The sequence below is a fragment of the Oryza sativa genome, chromosome 4, assembly GCF_034140825.1.
Source record: "Oryza sativa Japonica Group chromosome 4, ASM3414082v1".
NCBI classification, from domain to species: Eukaryota; Viridiplantae; Streptophyta; class Magnoliopsida; order Poales; family Poaceae; genus Oryza; species Oryza sativa.
The window spans coordinates 34,382,356-34,402,466 of NC_089038.1; the positions used below are offsets into that span (position 1 = coordinate 34,382,356).

Here is a 20,111-nt window from a genome sequence, read left to right on the forward strand (position 1 = left end):
TAATATGATGAAAAATTTTAGGGTAGCATCTAAACATAGCCTCAGTACTGCGTTTGAATGGTGAAATCTGACGTTATTTTGATCCGTGATTCGACAATGTTTTGATCTTGAGAGATACTATTAGCTAGTAGGTATATAGCCTTTTCAACCTTGCATTTTGATGAGAGAAATTACAAAGAAGAAATGTAAGCTACTGGTAGCCTGGTACGCAGGGGAAAGAAAGATAGAGGTTTAGCTGACTTCTATACTCCATGTACCAAATACCCATATTCTTTTTTGAACTCTCACATTACTACAGAAAGTCTTTGCAAACAGCTAAAATGTATTTTTCATATATGGATGTAGCAACCGTCTATCCCCAAATATCTGTAAACAGTTGAAACAATTTTTAGGCGCGCGCGACATCACAACCACACGCAAAAACAGGTCTTTACGAGACACCCTCTAAAACTTTTAAAATACGGGTTTTATTTTAACTACTTATAAGAATAAAAGGGTGTTTGTAACGACATAAGATGGATTTACGTGGTGTTACTCCCTCTATCTCATAATATAAGAGATTTTGGATGGATGTGTCATATACATCTAATTTTTTTTTATTATGACTATTATAAAACGGATGGAGTATATTAGAAGGAAACCAAATACACATATGAATGCACATATACTCCTAGTTCATTTGGATTATTTTATTCGAATTTCGTGTAAACTCTAGCTTCATTCAGTTCGATTTTTCTCCCTCGGGAACGCGAGGATATTCTGTCATGATTGGTTCATGGACACAATAGACTGCTGGTAGGCGCGCGGTTGCATGCATTCTGAACAAAACTTTTTTTCAGTACCAATGCATCCTACGCAGTCTACTGTAGCATACGATCCAGCTAGCACAAGGTTTTCTGTGCAATTGCCTTACATGCAGTGGTGCATATATCCTCTGTTTTATGTTTCTTAAATTTGACGAACGTACGGTTTTGATGAACTTCAGTGTGGTCGATGTATATGAAGGCTGTGTTTAGTTCAGCGCAAAGTTTGGATTTTAGTTAAAATTAGAGATGATGTAAGTTGTGTGTATGACAGATTGATGTGATGGAAAAAGACTGAAGTTTGATCCAAACTTTGGATTTAAATACAGCCGAACTGGAGATGTTTTACAATGATCTTTATGATTAGTAGTATAATTAATTTTAATTGATCGTATTATGGATTGTAGTATCTATTTATACTATTACCACTTAATTGCTGTAAAATATTTTATCTTTTATTTGTAAAACTCATAAATCAACAATTAAGATTTTTTACTAGTACTGATAATACTAGTATTAGGATATTTTCAATATAGATTATCCTAAAGGTACTCGGAATGTGGTACTATATATAGGTGCTCCTCATCAAAAGGCTAAATTATGTTTGCTGGTATAACCATACTCCTAGCTATAACAAGAGAATTGCAATTTAGTACGTGCAGACGAATTGCCAGCACACACTTTAGCACTTTCAAGTTTCAACCAAAGCTTTCAAGTTAGGCTGTGTTAGTTCGTGTGCCAAATTTTTTTTTAAGTATACGGACACATATTTTGAAGTATTAAACATAGACTAATAACAAAACAAATTACATACTCCGCCTATAAACTGCAAGACGAATTTATTAAGCCTAATTAATTTGTCATTAGCAATGTTTACTGTAGCATCACATTGTCAAATCATGGCGTAATTATGCTCAAAAGATTCATCTCGCAATTTACATGCAAACTGTGTAATTGATTTTTTTTCGTCCACATTTAATACTCTATGCATGTGTCCAAATATTTGATGTGACGTAATTTTTAGAAGTTTGAAGGGAACTAAACAATGCCTTAGATCACATGAAACTTTTCAATTGTGAACTCAAGCTTCCATATTGAATATTACAAATATTTTAACTAAAAAAACTCTCTTATGAAAGTGTGTGTTGGGAATGCAACCATGCTAAATACTCCCTCCGTCCCATAATATAAGGGATTTTAGGTGGATGTGACACATCCTATTACAAATAGATTGCACATCAATATATTAGAAAAAAGCAGAGTTTCAAGTACACAACGCAACAACCAAAAAGGTCATCGCCGGGGGACATGAAAAATAAGTGAAAAACTAAAAGACTACTGAGATTAAACTACAAGAGAGAAGCTGCTCCCATATAGAGGGAGATTGTGGTGGAGGGAACCCCACTAAGCTCCTAGTAGGCCCCCAAACAAAGCGGTACCCGCCGATGACCAGAGCCGGCCTTCCTGCAGGATGGATTTGAGAACCACTAACACCGGCGAGAGCGAGGAATAGAAAACCCTAGGGTTCCGCTCATTCCACAACAACCTTTAGTACGGCATATCTCTTTATCTTGTAACGTCTGTTGTACCTTGTGCTGCATCCGGCTTTGTGATCTCTTCTCTCTCTTCTAATTCAATATCAATTCAATTGAGTGGGGTAACAGTTTACATATTATACTCACTCTGTGAACGTGTGGCAAGTGATCAATTGACGGGAGCATAAAGGGGAAAATGTATCCATTCTTTTAATTTGCATTCACGGTTTTATTTGATTATTGGAACCTCCTACAATTTATTCGTGCCTATACTCAGGCTGTGTTTAGTTCAGCGCAAAGTTTAGATTTTGGTTAAAATTAGAAATGATGTGACTGAAAAGTTATGTATGTATGAAAGGTTGATGTGATGGAAAAGAACCGAAGTTTGGATCCAATGTCTGTATCTCAACACAGCCTCATACAAGCATGTCCACGGCACGCGCCGCCCCGGCACAGTGACCGCTACAGTTCACATAGTGACCGCCACAGTTCACAAGAATGCATGCATGAACCCTAGTATACTAGCTAGCAGCAATTCCAGCCAGCTACCTCGCCATAACTCTTGACTTGAACTGAACCCCGGCCCCTGTTGTGCAGTGCAGCAGATCACATGAGGAGAGATGAGAGATCGATCAACCGGTTGGTTCACCATGGAGGAGTATGACGAATCTCTACAGAATGGGAAACGCCGAGTCAGTCAAGAGAAGAACCTACTCCCTGATCCCATCTCATCTCATAGCCCTTTTCACTCCATATCAATGGTGCAATTTTGTGTCCATGGCAATTCAAGCAGCAAGCAGCTAGAGAGACAAAGGGCACGCTGGTTCTTGCTTTCCAACAGAAGGACACAGAACAACACATGCATCCATGGCTGTGCCCGGATGGACACCTTGTGATATCTTCTCGGTGATCTCCTCTCCTCTTCTCTTCTTGCAGTGATCAGAAAGAGGAGCATGATTGCCCTATAGAAACTTGTCTCTCTCTTCCCCCTTTCCTCCCCTGTACCTATCTGTCCCTAAGGAACTTAGGTTCTTCCTATTAAGGGCCTGCTCTGTTCTGCATGCCCTCCTGCAGCCTTCTCTCTCTCTCTACATGAGAGAGAGAGAGAGAGAGATTGAGAGAGGTGTGCGAATTGAATGTGTTGTGAGCTGCAACTGCAAGAGAGCTTGTGTATAACTTCAGTTCAGCCATCAAGTGCTTCTTGTTTTGCATGATAGGGAGAGGAGTGGACAACATCTCTGTGGCACCACATGGAAACTGGAAGACAGGCAAACGGTGACTGAAGAAAGGCAGTATGAAAGCTCTAGCTACTCCGGCTAGCTGCTCCTGCTATCAGTACCAGGGCTGAAGCTACGGTTAACTGAAGTTTCACGGGGATCCCGTGGTTATACTCATAGGAACTATCCAAACTGATACACAGGGAGTAGAGGGTAACAAGTTTCGGGTGTGTTCAAAGAAATGTTATGCTAACTCCGTCTCAAAATAACTCCACTTAATTTAATCAAAGAAACTAATATACTCATGTAATCATGGGACCTGTTCGGTAGACCTTTGTTACAGCGTTTTAAGCTGTGCTGTACAGCGTAGCCGTTCGGCTGCATAAACACATGGCTACAAGAATCTTCTGCTTGCTACTCTTGCTATCAGCTATACTCCTAATGAAGAAGGGAAAATTATAATGGCATGGTTCCAATTTACTCGAAGAAATAAATGAAATATGCAACGAAAACAAAATACAATACCGTCATATTGCATGTATCCAAACACACATTCATGGCTACTTGCTGCATTGGCTTGTCTATATGAAATTCCAACCGTATTTGGTGTACATTACTGAGTAGTAACTATTTTCTTCATACCAAAATTACTTCTTTCTTCAATTTATTTGTTCCTAAAAACTTAGTAGCAAATATTTGATAAAGTGAAGGATATTTCAGTTTTTTCCTTCGTATATTGATATGTATGGGTGAAAAATTAATTTATTTCAGGATGGAGGTAGTATATTAAAAAAGAAAAGGAAGAGATCAGCTGGGGAAAACAAATCAAACTTTGTGAGGATTGCAGAAAGGGGAGTGGAATAACTCGACCAGAAGACAGGCAGAGAAAAGCACCTATCGAATCAACCGTAAACAAAACAGTGTCGCGAGTTTGTACAGGATCGATCGGAGTTTGTGTTTATATTCAGTGAGCCAATCATGCATGCTCTTGTCCAAGGCGTATGGCGATCGTATTCATGCAAGCATACGTTCCCGAGGCTAGCTATCACTGAAGAAAAGCTACTGTAGCGTTGGAAGGGGGCTACTAGCAGCCGGTTTTCAGTCCACTGCGTTGCGCTGCTGCCGCCGCCTGTCCATCGACCCATAGATCCATCTTTATTTACTTCGTGTCGTATCATTTCTTTTCTGCTTTTACAGTGTAGAAGTAGTAGGATAAGCTGGTGGTAGCCATCGTAGTAGTAGTAGTAGGAGAGTACTGTACATTGTACGTCTATTCACAGCTCGTACGTCTACCTTTCAGTGTAATCTGAAAAAGATTCAGCTGCTCTCTATACCACAGCTCGTACGTCTACCTTTCAGTGTAATCTGAAAAAGATTCAGCTGCTCTCTCTATAGAGATCACTACTGCTAGCTAGTACTTATCTCACACAGGCAGCAGAAGCTAGTACTTATCTCACACACGCAGCAGCAGCCAGCAGAAGCTTGCAGCATGCTACATTGCCAATTGCTAGCTACAGTAGCATGGAGGTCGGAGAAGGCGCCACCCTTGGTTGCCATCGGCAGCAGCTGGGAGTACGAGTAGCATGAATGGAATGGCGGCATGGTGATCAGAGCTAGCCAGGGTAGGGCAACGTCGGAGTGGTGGAGAAACGAGGGGCAGATACAATAAACCTGTCAATAGGAGATAGTGATCTCCACATCTCATATTAATGTCTAGTTGGATACTCTTTTCGTTAAAAAAAGATTCTAGCAATAAATTTAGATAAATGATTATCCAGATTTATAGATAGAATTTAATATTTTTTTACCGAGGATATAAGAGAGAAGGCGAGGCGAGAGACACGTACTTAAAAAAAAAGTTTTTGGATCCAAACTGTACGATCCATGATCATGATAAAAATACTCCCACTATTGCAAAATATAAAGATTAATATGTTGTTTAGTAGGAGTAAATAGTGATGGAGTACATTATTCAATATAGTATATCCTATGGTTATATTTTTAAAACCTTAATCTTTATACCAAATTAGTATAAAATGATAATTATTTTTAAACAATAATTATTTTAGGATAAAGATAATATTTGAAAAACATATCTAGGTACACTAGAAAAAATGTGGTTCTTCTAAGTGAGGGTCCTCTGCTGTAGTACTGCTCACTAACACGTGGGTGCATAGATCCTCGGGCTCACATGTCGGTGAGAAATGCTACATGTGTAAATTGTAATACTCCACCATATAGGATCTGAATTGGTTGCTCACTAGGAACTTTTGGTGTGCAAAATGAATGCACTACAGTGGAAGCGAGCACGGACAAGTTGAAGTTGAAGGGACATGTCTGCCCAAGGTGGAAAATGGAATGTGTGCTCTCGAGATTAAGGAGCCGACAGGCAGGACCACAGGAGGGAGTAGCAGCCACCAACATGGCGTGGGGTGGTGAGTCTCCGGGCAAATCATGGTCGGGCAGAGAATTTGTTGCCGCCGCGGTAGTTGATGGGCAATTGGTCGGTGAAACTGAACATGCATGCCTAGTACATTTTTTGTACTATCCGATCGATCGATCATCGATCAGGCCAGTGGTTGCACCAGAGTTTGTGAAATGAACAGCACAACCCGGGGAAGGGCAGCAGCAGCAGCCTGCACGTACTTTTGCTACTAGTAGCAGGCATATGGTCTACCGCTAGCTCCCGCTCTGTGTGTGTTTATCTCGTACTGTCTCGTCACGTCCATCGTACTATGTGTAACTGTGTGTGTGTTCTTTCTACCCAATCATGGCTGCAAAGGTATCCTTGTTCTCTCTTGGAACAGACACGGGCCAAACCTATGCACTGTTTGAGTCATAAACGATTTAAATTTTTACCTAGTTTTTGAAAACAAGCACCTACAAAATTTAGAAAATAAATTAGAAGTTATAAGCCGGCAAACTCAGCTTTTTTATATTATTACCAGCTACATTCTTGGTCCAAAAATTCAATTCTAACTATGAACTCAATGTTTGTCCAGTTTTGTAGCTAGAAATAAAAAAAAATTGGATGAAGCCACGGAGGGAGCACCTTTCAGCATATGTACAGAACTCGAGAAAATGTAGTTTGGTTTAACAGATACTGATAACGTGAGCCTATGATACTGCAGGAGCCGGGATGAATCGGCCAAGGGAACCGTCAGACATTAACGAGAAACCAGGCCGTTTGCAAACCGATGTGAGATAATCGGAAATTACCATGTCTGTGTGATAGTCTGGACACGGGAATAATCTACAATTTACAATACAGATACAAATTTGTTTGCTATCGATTCCCATAAAACAAGGGGAGCATGAGAAAGGAAGCTCTATGCCGTTGTAGACCGATATTCTGTATACAAGACTCTTTTCAATTCAATACTTACATGACGTGTTGCCCAGTCAAATGGCCCAAACATCAAATGGAGCAAATATGTGCACCTACTCCTCTATATATCTCCAAGGTACAAGAAAGATGAAACCTCAAGATCGTCCATTTCCCATGTCCAGATATGTACTGGCACTAAGGCAGCTATAATAAACATTTTTTAGATAATGAGCTATAATAAACATATAGTCCAAAATTGTATTCAACGGTCCTCCCGTCGAACTGCATTTGGATCAGAAATCATGTCCATCATCATTTTCTCTGGAGAGTCCTCCCAATTGCCAAATGTTTTGAGATCAACCTGAAAACAAAAATAGGGGACAGTCATTAAAATTTCTGTCACACGTTTAACAGTACTAGCATAGTTAGTAGTTAAAAGATTTAGGTGCTTTGATTAGTACTTTTCTTCGCTGCTCTGAGAAAATATCCTCCCTCTTCTTGTACATATCCTGTTGCCGTCTCGTTGCTTCTCCACCAAGGCCCCATACTTCAACATCAAGTACTGAAGCCTCAACAGGTAAATAACCCTACATGAAAAGAAACAGAGTGTAGAGTAATATGTTTTGCTAGCATTTAATCGAAGGCCAGGATTTGTCTGAAGCGAGGTCAGATGATATCAGTTCATGAATTCTTTGTTTCACAACACATACTGCTACTACAATTCATTCCAGACCTTACAAGGGAAGGAAAGTGGCAAAGTGTTCTTGTGCCCTATTAAAATGAAACCTAAAAGGCAGTTTACATGGCTACCAGTGTTGTTCGTAATTTATGTAAATTATAAACAGGATGCAGTTTCTAATTTGTGAATTCTTTTTAGCTTAGTGTCAGTACTACTCAACTGAAAAATCATCCATTGCCTCAATCTTATTACTTCCCTTGGCACTACAACGACATTTTGAAAACCCATTCTGCTTCTGCTACCAACTAATTGACAAACTGTATTTCAGGAACAAAACAGATTCAGATTTCCTACCTAAAAAACTTCACAGCACAATCAGGTTATAATTTGTAATGACTAGTACATGCAAAAATTCACCTGGTTGGGAATGAGGGAGCCATGTTGGTAAGTCTTATCAACAGCATGATGGCGAACTGTAAGTTTAGAGAAGTCCTCATCTAAAAAGATTCTCTCATTTCCAATCGTTCCACCAAATCCTAAACCAACAGGCTTTGGCTTTGCCTCGTACACCCTTATCTGAGGATGTAGGTGGCAATATATGAAATTCTTCTCCTTACCTGCTAGGTCAGAGGCACAGTAAGGCCGTAAGCTACTATCAGCTGTGGTAAAAAGGAAATGACCAGCACAAGTCATACCAGATGGTGGGAGCATGCGGAATATTGGATATGTGGAGCACAGGGAAGCAGAGCTACCATAGAAGGTGTCTTTGTTCTGTAAACCCTCCTCGGTTAATATACCAATGCCCCATCTTTGATCAGTATCAACATTGTCACCACCACTACGAGAGAAAGCTGAGAGTAAAATTAGCACTGGTCCTTTATATCCCTCAACACAAGACCAAAACCGGCTCAGCCCTTTTCCATGAACTGACGACCTGCAGAGATGTATTCAGTAAAGGCTAAAAGTTACCAAAATGTAATGAAAAACCATAATAGGAATTGATCTGGTATTGATTACAGTTTAGAAGTTTACGGCCTTCAATAGAAACATTAAAAAAACATAAGAACGAGTAAAATGTCACCAGATGTTTAGAACAAGGAGTAACCTATAAAGAAGGTCTTCTGTATCCATTCCAATGACAGATGCTGATAAAAACTTTTCACTCAATGTGTTTCTGAGGCTGAGAGAGATTGCCCATGCCCTCCCACGTGTTAACAAATATACGTCAGGGTTACAAGATGACGTGTTACCAGTTGAAACAGAACGTTCCTGCGTGTAAGAATCAACGTCTAAGATCAAACATTTGGTTGAAGCTTAATGATCATTAATATGCCATCTAATTGGTTCCTCCAATAAAATGGGTAAAATAAATAAAGCTTCATCATTGTAGCAAAACAATGATCATCACAGAAAGGAGCTCCAAACTACTAAAACCAAGTGCAAACCAAAAGTTTTTGTGACTTATTTATCTTTTTGTTACAGTAAAGACCCAGCCACATCAGAAACACCAGAGCAATTTACTAACCAAACACCATTATGCCTGGACATCCTCAGTAGGATTCTTTAGTCACCCTGAACTATCAGATATAAAGAAGAAATGGCATGTTTTCTTAGCAGTCATTTATTCATTTTGACTCTAAGCATCCTTGTCTTCTTACCAGTCATTTACTCATTTTGAATCTAAGCATCCCAGAATTTTTCTTATAATTTGCATACTGGGAATAAACAGAATCTGACTACATAATTTAGTTCTCCCACAACTGACAATGTGTCATCAAATATGAATCTACTAAAGAACACCTAAGATTAATATCCCTTCCATCATTTTTTAATGAGGACGTTAAATTGAAAAAGTAAATAGAGGGAGTACAGCATAACTAATGAAAACATGGCAAAATCACATCAATTGAAGATCCCCCACCATTTTGCACTTATCTGAAGTATGCAATATGTCTGGTTCTCAAAATCCATGTTCTATGCAAAACAAAGGCAATGCAGCTAACCTTTCACAGTAAATTACTGACTCTGCAATGCAGCTTGCTTACCTCTACTGGATCAGCTGCGCACGACCGGAACCTTTCCTGCACATACCGCGAGAGGCAGTTGCCAAGCCCAGCAGCCGTGGACAGCACCCAAGACGTGAACTCCTGGACCTTCACCCCCTTCCCACCACGGGAAACCTCCCATCCCCAAACACCAGCGTCATCCGCGACGGCGCCCGCCGACACGAGCGCCGACAGCACCAGGTGCGTCACGTCCGGGAGCAACACGGGTTCCCCCTTGCCGCCTCCCTCCTGACCACCCGAAACCCCGGGAGCCGAACCGCTCCACGCCATGACCCAGCACATCCAGAGCAACACGGCGATCTCCCCCGGCGCCAGCTCCCCCACGACCTTCCCCTCGCCACCGGCGCCGTCCTCGTCCGGGTGGAACTGAAGGCCGCAGGGAGCACCCGCGTCGGCGCAGGCCGCGGCGTACACGCGGAGGAGCAGCGCCAGCGACTGCGACGCCGGAACGCGCGCGCAGCAGCGGTTGAATCCCCTGAGGAACCCGAGCCAGCCGGCCGCGTCCCCCGCGGGGCCGACGTCGGAGAAGAAGAGAGAGGCGATGGCGGGGCCGAGGCGGGCGACGAGGTCGTGGAAGCGCGGGGGCACCGGCGGCGAGTCGGATCGGAAGGCGGCGGGCGGCGGGGACAGCGCCTCCGCCAGCGAACCGTTCGAGCGGGAGAAGGCGGCGCGGAGAAGCGGGAGGGCGAGGGAGGCCGACGCGAGGGTCTCCTGCTCCTGCGCCTCCAGTGACGGGTTGCTGGTGGAGGTGGACGCGCCCATGGTGGCCGGTGTTGCTGTCGTCGCCGCCGCGTGCGGTGGCTGTCTGCGTCGGCGTGTCGCCGAAGGGTGTGGAAGGTGGAGAGTTGGGGGAGAAGGAGAAGAGAATCGATCGACTCCTGGAGATCCGAGGGGGTGGAGAAGAAGGAAAGCTGCAGCAGCAAGACGAAGAGGAGCCCAGGAAGGGGACGGTGCGTGTACGTGGCTGAATCGCGGAAAAGGCGCGAGGTTTGCGGGATCCAATCGGCAGCTGCCTCCTGTACGCTGGAGCACTCGTACGCCTGTCAGATTCACGATTTCGTTCGAATTTCATTCGAAAGTGGCAAACTCTACCAAACAGCTGGATTTGTGTAGAAATTTTTTAAAATTCATCATCTGACTGAGCTCGCATTTCGACCCAAAAACAAGAATGTAAGCAGGAATGCATCGATAACTTCCTGCTCAGTTCAGCTAATTCCAAACATGTTGTAACAATCAATATTCATAGGTTGTCTTGAGCATCATTCCAGAGCAAATGTCTCCAGCAAAATGTAAGAGTAAAACATAAACTTTTCGCAGATCGAGAGTACATGCACAGGTTTGTAACGAAGCAATAACCAACATCCAATTTCCCCAGTGTATACAGATTGACAAGGCCCATACTTCTGCCCCCAAACAGCCTCAATATGATATGCAGAGTTGCAGACAGCGACGGAGTGTATAGAGAATGAGAGATTGAGAAGGCCCGTACTGCCGCCGTAATCAGGCAGTCCTCAGTATGATATGCACCCCACTGTCTGTATCAACCACATCACTTATCTCCCCAACTTTCAGAGCAAGAACTGCCTTCTCAAAAGCCTTCTGCATCTTGCCTCTTTCAAATGGACCTGCAGCCATAAACTGCGAAAGTAAGATCACTCTTAATTATGAGGTCTCGGCTAGTAAGAGAAGTGTGAAATCAAGAATCATCAGTAGAAATAGAATCATGGACATGAATTCCTTGTGAGAAGAACCAAGTTAGTTGCCACAATAGCATGTGGCACTTTGCTCCCCTGCAATTTCTTCTCCTTTTTCGCACCAAAAAATTACTAACACCAAGATAAACAGTACCAAATAATTTGCAAACATATTAATCATATATGTGGAATAGAAAGAACAGATAAATAGGAGACATCTGAAAAAAAGGGACAATATCAAAATTTTCTGTCAGCTTACACCTATTGCCGTCTCCTTCTCACTACTTCATAGTAATCACACTAGCAAACCATGAGACCTCAATTACAACTCATATGTTCCCTGTCAGATACTGTGCCAAATGCTAACGCATCTGCCAGAATAACCGTCTCCAAAAGCATCATTTCATTATGGCAGCGACATAATAGGGGAGACCACCCAGCCCAAGATATTCCAACTTAATTGTGATGTCACAAGTGGTTATTCCGATTTGGGCAGGTAATAATTTCCCGCACAGGGAACAATAGACCTGCAAGAAAATTCATTACTAGTGTATCGTGCGTTGTTTTTGTGATCTTAGTCCCTCATGTGCATGCTCATAATAGTGCTTAATAGTCCCAGGGATGGAAATGGTCTGAATGCAAATATCCACAAAAGATCAATATAGCCAGCCATCACATGCTGAGAAAATCCTTTTGAGAAAAAAAAAAAGCAATAGCACACCGCTATATCTGTAATAGTGTATTGTGCTGTGTCTCATGCCCCGAATGTGTTTGCCTCATGTACATAACTACATATAGCAAATTATGCCATGTTCCGCAAAACTGTCCATCTTATCAACAAATGGCAGAGTAAAATACAGGTGATTATTTTACAAGGTATTCATAGAAAGAAGAAAAATGAAGGAATTGACTGCTGTCACACATTCCAAGTTGGTCACCATGACCATGGTTTCCGCCTGCGGAGTAACATTTTTCCTTTTTCCTAAAGAATAAGATATACAGCGCCGAGGAGACAGGGTCGGTGGGCACGAAGAGATAATTCAATCTAATTCCTACCCTAACCTGGGGAACCATCCCCTTTATATAGAGGGGAACTTCCTAACCCTTTATATATAGATAGAGGGGAACTTCTAACCCTAGACTCTCTAACCAACTGAGCTACGTATACCGTTCCTGTTGGGCCTTGGCCCTCTCGGCCCATACCCAAAGGCGGACCATAAGGACATGACATGTTCATAACAAGAAAAGAAATTAATGATCCCCGCCATAATAGCAGTTACTAGAGCCCCAATTCCATCAAAAAGGACAGTTCGATATGGAAAACACAACGGATACTAGATAAGGGTGGCGCAAACAAAACTGCATCAGCGCATGATTCTTAAGACTCTTATTAAGTGGACTAGGTCACCAATCAAAACTGAGAATCTGGCAGTGATGTTCATACTTTATCACGCTGAAGCGATGGTACACTGATAGTAATTGTCTCATATTAAGAGCTAACATGACTGTCTTCACGAATTATAGCACAATTGTCACATGTAAAATTCAATTACTGCACATAATTAAAACGGGGATAGCTTCATCAAAATTGACCGTCCTAATACAAACTAACACGGCACCACCTCCTTCACATAGATCTCACGAAGTGTACTTGATAAATCAAATTTCTGTGCCTGTATAACATTAGTACTAATCTAAAATTCAGATCGATTCGAAATAACAAGTTCCATCCGCACATCTAATCAGACGCTCATCAGAAAGCAAATCTCATAGTTCTGTATAGAAACACACCAACAGATTGACATGGGGGTGGATGGGTAGCGGCGTGTGGCGTACTGACCTAGGTCACCCCCACGCTTGGCGGAGTTGCAGTCGGACTCCTCGGTGGCGACGTCCTCGAACTTGCGCTCCCCGGCGACGATCTTCTCGCGGAGGGCCCGCGCGAGGTCGGCGGCGTCGTCGCGGGTGGTGGCGGAGATGGCGACGCCCTCGGGGTCGCGCCACGAGGCCTTGCGGCGGGAGCCCTCGTGCTTGATCAGGATGTGCGAGGCCCGCAGCTTCTTCTCCCCGCCGCCCGCGGTGGACGGCCGGGCGTGGCCGTGGCTGTGGCTGTGGCCGTGGCGGTGGTGGCGGTCGCGGTCGCGGGAGCCGGAGGACGGGGGGTTGGGGCGGTGGCGCTTGTCGGCGAGGGGGGCTGGGGCGGGCGCGTCGCCGGCGCTGGGCCGCTTGCGGGCGGCGTCGCCATCGGCGGCGGGGGTTTCGGTCCCTATCTTGGCGTCCTTGGCTGCGGCTCTCCGAGGAGCAGAGGAAGCAGAGAGAGGGGGTTCGGTCGAGTGGGAGAGAGCCTTGGTTTTTGGTTTGCTGCTCGGACTCGAGAGAATGAGCCGGTTTTTGCTATATAGCAGCGTCCGCTTTGGATCAGGTGGCTTCGCTTACGGATTCTTTGCATCAAGGAATTTCATTATTTATTTAAAAATAAATTCTAGTAGACTTTACAAGTTACAACAAAAGAATAGGACTGAAATAAAAACATAATAAATTAAATATTCCTATAGACCTATGGGGCTATAACTTCATTTATGTGTTTTCTTTATTCCCGTGTTTTCATAATCTATGTTTTAAAATGAACCATGGTTATTGGTAGCAGAGTGAAAAATATATCAACGAGTATTGTTTCCCAGCACATTTTATGGATATCCATAATTACTACCACTCAGTTATCGATGACCGGTATAATCATAGTCACTTCCTAGCTATATAGCGTCCCCAATGGTTATATTGGTGTTCATGGCAATAAATATATACTCCTACCTTACATATAATTAACATCTACTAGCAATTATTAGAAAATAAAGATCATGTAAGGCCCTGTTTAGCAGAACTCCATCTCTCGAATCCACCTTTCCTATAGCTGGAGTCTAACCAAACAATTTAGATTCGTCAAAAACTACGAGCATGGCGGATCGAATCGCTCAAAAAAAATTGAATTGTACCAATAACTACTCAAGAGTATCTTAAATTTCATTCAAACATGACATCATTTAGAATATAATATTATTATCTTTTATATTATAATACTAAAAAATACCCGTGCATTGTAACAGATAAATGCTATTTTAATTTTATTATTGTTTTATGGTTTAGTTAGGATATTTATTAGGAGTACGTATTTCATCTCAAGTTAGCATACGAGTTTTTTTTAAAAGATTTCTTATATGACTCCGTTTATACTTCCGACAGGAACAAGCTTAAAATCTAACTCAGACATGGATCTGTATTTCAAAACAAACGAACTTAAAACCCGACTCAAATATGGATGACATACCAAAATACGGTAAAAACATCTTCAATTTTTATAATAGTAGAGATTTAACATGTATTTCAAAGCAAACGTGGGTATCACCTCATTATATCATGGTGGTATTTTCAAACACTACTAGACAATCCCATCTCTAATAGAAAGGCCGACAATTCAAAAATTTCAAAACCATCAGAAAACTGAAGAATACCCGTGTCGGATTTATACTGTCAAACACAAATTCACAAGTAACCAACCTTCATGAAAAAAAAAAGCGCTGCTGATCGTCACAGTCTCACGTATCAATGGGCCTCTGCAATGTGGGCCGAGCCCAACCATACGTCGTCCAGAACTCCAAAACCGACTCGGTCCCAGACCGATCCATCTACACGCTGGTCCTTTTCTTCGTCCTCGTCGATTCGCGCCCTACGCCGCGCATTCGTCGTCGAGGTGTATCGAATCGAGTCCCCGGCGCGGCATTCTCGTTGTCGTCGATTTTGGAAGGCCTGAGAAGCGGCGGGTCCGGAAGTACAGCGAGTTGAGATGGCGGCCGAGAAGACGCCGGGCGACCATATGGCACTCTGCCTTGGAAGCGGCGGCGGCGGCCCAAACAGAGCGGTTTCGGAGGACACGGGGAATGAGGATACGGCGGCGGCGGAGGAGCGTCGCCAAGTCGCCAGGTACAAGCAGACGCTCTGGGAATTCAAGCTGTCAGCCATCGTCATCGTTCTCGTCCTCGCATTTTGGGTGGCCCTATTGCTCGTCGGGACCCTCGACCACCACATGTCCGAGTCGTGGCGCCAGACCTACGTCAGCTCTGGCATGGTTGCGTCCGGACCCTGGCTATTCATGGTCATCTGCCATCTCAGAGATTATGGCTTGTCCGTCCCCAAGATGTCCGACTTCAGCAACCAAGAGCATCAGCTGCCGCCCCGTGGGCCACGACCTTTGCTGACTGACGGCTATAGATCGATTATCCCTCACAAGAGGGGGTCACTCCAAAATCCAGATCGTTCTATACTTCTATATATGTAGGTCCAATTCTATCATACTATTATGTCAAGTTTCTGTTATCTCTTGTCTCTGTCATAAGTTGTACGGCGGTGCCGGTTCGGGGTGTGACAACAACCTTCATGAAAAAAAGAAGGGCTGCTATACAACGGAATCCTGTTGGGACGGGATGATACTGTTTAGGTATCAGGTCCTGATAACTATGAGGTATCATGTCCTAATACCTAGCCGGTATCAGACGATACTTGCGAGGTATCAGATGATACCTATAAGGTATCAGGCGATTGTTGACACGAAAAACACGTACTGGCCCGAGAGATCTACTTAACTCTAGTGCAGGTTCAAAGAGATTTTCTTCGGGTTCTGAGCATGCCAGCTGGTTTGATCCTGCAACCAATAAGATATAAAAAAAGACAAAGTTAAATCCATCAACGATTGCCGATCGGCTGGATTGCCGATGACATATCGTCCGAAGCCATGCCGATGTAACTTGCGTCAGATTGGCAAAGGCAGATAAAACTTGGAGATTGTTGGGTCTACTCGATCGGCTGTAGATGTTAACGATACATAATCTGTCCAATGGAACACGTTTAGACTAAGTGATTGGGATAAGATTGGTCGCTGCATTGAGACAGTATAAATCACTCAATATCTAGACGAGCCCCAAAGTAAGGATATGTACGTTCACAGCATAGCCGATAGGTTTGGGCAAACCTAACTTGTATCGGCTAGTATTCCGATACCACCTTATACCAAGATATCAGCACAGATGAAATATACAAAACTGAAACCAATCTAACAAGCAGAGTGAACTAGCAGATTGATAGGAAGCTTAATATACTTTAAACGTATGAGATCTTGATATAAGGGGCAGATTTAGATGATCTAGAACCAAATAAGGAAACAAGATGACTAAATCAGGTAAGATCGGCTGAAACTCCGATGCTATCTCTATTAACAATCAAAGAAAGAGCTAGATAAAATATTTCAAGACAGTACTTAACAGATCGAACCTAACCGATGCAGCATTAAGCGTGAAAAGACACATAATATCTAATCAAATCGATGAAAACTCATTCAAGATGGTAGATACACTGCATAGTCTAGCTTGATATCGAAACCTAAACCTGCTGGCTGTTTTCGATAATAGAGGCTAGCTGATGAAGTTTAGATGACGAGATCAATCTAGATTATGCGGTATATTTGATAACTCGGTGGTTTACATATAGACAGGATTAGAGTGTCATGAAGATGTAAGCACTAATCTCGAGAACGCAAGCCGCCATAAAAAGCTTTACCTCTTCGTCGGAGATCGAACCCGATGCAGCCCAACTCGAAAGTAAAAACTTATCGAAACAACGAAAATAAAAAGGGTGGCGATGCGCTGAAGTATTATTGAACTGTCATCCCTTGATTACATGGTGTCGGGTCATATTTATACCCAAGTACATAATGTGTCCTTACTAGACACCTCTTATCTCTAACACAACCTAAAATACGAATAAGTCTTTTAGGTGGACTCTTACCAAACATATCTCTAAGGAAACTGAAAAATGTCCTAATTAATAGCTACAATTGTATTTTTAGGACTCCAATCCTTGCGTGGCAATGGCTATGAAGTGCTTCGACCAATTCCAATGACGGACGTGGGACCATCTTTCCTGAGACTGGTTGCATCGGCTTAACTCCATCGGATCCGACACTTAGCCGATATGTGGCAGCTGATACCGCCTATAGCCGATTCATGCGGTAGCCGATGCTGCTTGTAACCGATGCGTATTCTGCTTTCTCGAACGGAATTTCTCCAAATCGGCTTTGACTCTAGCTTTGAATCCATGACGTGGCATTTCCAAATATGGTCGTTAACAGCGATTCCTACCACGTATCAGGTGATATACCTGTCAGATATCAGACGATTCCTACCATGTATTAGGTGATACTTACGAGATATCGGGAGCCGGGCACCAAAGTGTCATCGCTGGTGGTCCCATCGTCCACATCCCACGTTGGAGCTCGTCGTCGGCGACCACATCCTCCACTGTCCATGCCACAATGGAGCTTGTCACCTGCGACCGCTCCTCCGTCATCCACGCCCCACACCGGGCTCATCGCCATCGCCGACGGCCGCGTCCTCCGCCGTCACGTCCCACGTCGGAGCAAGTTGCCGGCGGTCGCGTCTTCCGTCGTCAACGCCCCACACCGGAGCTCGTCGCCAGCGGCCATGCCTCCGCTGCCACGCCCCACACTGGTGGCTGCGTCCTCCTGTTGACGAAAAAATCGAACACACCGGCCTGGGAAATCTGCTTAACTTCTGTGCAGGTCCAAAGATTGATGAGATGCGGGCGTGCCAGTCAGTTTGATCTTGCAACTGACAAGATATGTAAACAGCAGATAAAACAGCCGATCGGCTGACAAACCGATGGAGTGATTCCAGCCGATGCCGATACCAGCCAATAGCGATAAGGTTTAAGCAATCGGCTATATGTCCAATGTAGATAATGATATAAAGGCAATCGGTTGATGATAATATAATATAGTAATATAATCCGGTAGAAACCAATCGGCTAACAATGATATGATAGAATAAGCACTGATCCGAAGGTTAAAGCATACATCGGCTGGAGGTCCGATGTCATTAAATCCACAAGATTAGATTAAACAGTGAAACCTTTGTTACGATCGGCTAAATCCAATATGTATGTATATGCAATCCTTACAAGCCAATGTAACGTCTAGATAACTCATCAGCTGAAACCCCGATGAAACCCTTATTGGCAATCAAGAAGCAGACTAGAGATTATAGTTCTAAACACGACTTAGTAGATCAAACTTAACTGATGCAACACTAAGTATGAAAAAAAACACAATATCTAGACAATCAAGCCGTTGACTGAGTTTTCAGGGTGGTAGATGTCTAAGCTAATCTAATCTAGCAACGCGATTTAGCTGATACCGGCAGAAACCCTAAAACGAGAAGCAGCCGATAGAGCTAAATTGATATGCAAAGACTAGATTAACAGAGACATATGATAAATAGGTAGGCAAATATATCATCCAAACCAGAGCAATTCAAGAGGTTGAATGTACTGATGTAGCCTTGAACGACGCCGACGTAAATGATATAATTGCCTGGGCCGACGGAACATTGGACTTACCCCTTAGCCGGAGATCGAACACCGATGCAGCCCCGCGTCAGGTGCCAAGTCCCGCCGGACGATAAAATAAAGTAGAAAAGGTAAAAGGTGGCGATGCGCCGAATTGTATTGATTGTAGCGATAGATTACATAGACCCCTGGTGTACATATTTATACCCATGGGTTGATACAAGTCATTGTCGGACAAGAAAGAAACTTTTCTAAAGATAAAAGGAAAAGATAAAGTCTTTATAGGACACTAAACACATTTTCCTCAAGATAAAAGAAAACTAACAAACTATTCCTAATTAATAGATAACTTGCCATGCCGCATTCTCTTTGAACTCGGTCTCTTCTGGATAAGCTTCCTTTAGTAGATCAATTTTCTTAACCGAATATAGTAAGAATCCGACAACTGACGACTTGACAACTCTCATCGGCTAATCTCAGGACTTCAAAGCCGATGCTGACTCTAAGCCGATGACTACTCAGGGCTTACCAAATTTCACTGTTAACACCTCCATCGTCAACGCCCCATGCCGGAACTCGTCACCAGCGGCCACGTGCTCCGCCGTCACGCCGGAACGCGTCGCCCGCGGCACTGCATATCTTCTCTGTTGATGTGCTCGCGAGGCAGCGGGGAGCTTCTCCAGTGAGCTCCCTTCTTCCTCCGTTGTCGCATGCCCGATGCTAGCGCTGCTCCGCAGCTGCATGTGTGTGCTCGTGCTCTGGGAACAAGGAAAAAGAAGATACCGTCGTGGATGCTAGGGACGGGATACCGGTATCTAGCTTTTCCCAAAAAAAAGGGCTGCTGATCGTCACAGTCTCACAGATCAATGGGCCTTTGCAATGTGAGCCGAGCCCAACCATACGTCGTCCAGAACTCCAAAACCGACACCGACTCGGTCTTAATTTGCCCAGACCACGCTGGTCCTTTTCTTCCTCCTCGTCGATTCGCGCCCTACGCCGCGCGTTCGTCGTCGAGCTGTATCGAATCGAGTCTCCGGCGCGTTTCTCGTCGTCGTCGGCGTAATGAGCGGCGGGTCCGGAAGTACAGAGAGTTTGGAGATGGCGGCCGAGAAGACGCAGATTATTCCGGTACTCTGCCTTGGAAACGGCGGCAGCGGCCCAAACAGAGCGGTTTCGGAGGACCCGGGGAGCGAGCATACGGCGGAGGATGAGACGGCGCGTGAGATCGTGGACGCGGAGGTGCGTCGCCAAGTCGCCAGGTACAAACACAAGCTCAGGGAATTCAAGCTGACAGTCATCGGCACCGCTGTCTTCCTCGTATTTTGGGTGGTTTTGTTGCTCATCGGGACCCTCGACCACCACATGTCCGTGTCGTG

At 43.8% G+C, this 20,111-nt stretch overlaps 2 protein-coding genes across 2 annotated transcripts; both read right to left on the bottom strand.

Moving 5' to 3' along the window:
• Positions 1 to 6,741: 6,741 nt before the first annotated feature.
• LOC4337306 (uncharacterized) lies at positions 6,742 to 10,524 on the bottom strand. Its single transcript, XM_015778255.3, has 6 exons — positions 9,608 to 10,524; positions 8,668 to 8,831; positions 8,258 to 8,496; positions 7,980 to 8,179; positions 7,345 to 7,470; positions 6,742 to 7,244 (listed from the first exon to the last, which is right to left on the bottom strand). Exons 1-6 carry the CDS (start codon positions 10,388 to 10,390, stop codon positions 7,146 to 7,148), a joined length of 1,611 nt encoding a protein of 536 aa, XP_015633741.1. The 5' UTR covers positions 10,391 to 10,524; the 3' UTR covers positions 6,742 to 7,145.
• Positions 10,525 to 10,838: 314 nt separating this feature from the next.
• LOC4337307 (uncharacterized) lies at positions 10,839 to 14,590 on the bottom strand. Its single transcript, XM_066309852.1, has 3 exons — positions 14,554 to 14,590; positions 13,163 to 13,753; positions 10,839 to 11,253 (listed from the first exon to the last, which is right to left on the bottom strand). The coding sequence occupies exons 1-3, from the start codon at positions 14,588 to 14,590 to the stop codon at positions 11,129 to 11,131; spliced, it is 753 nt and encodes a 250-aa protein (XP_066165949.1). The 3' UTR covers positions 10,839 to 11,128.
• Positions 14,591 to 20,111: the final 5,521 nt, after the last annotated feature.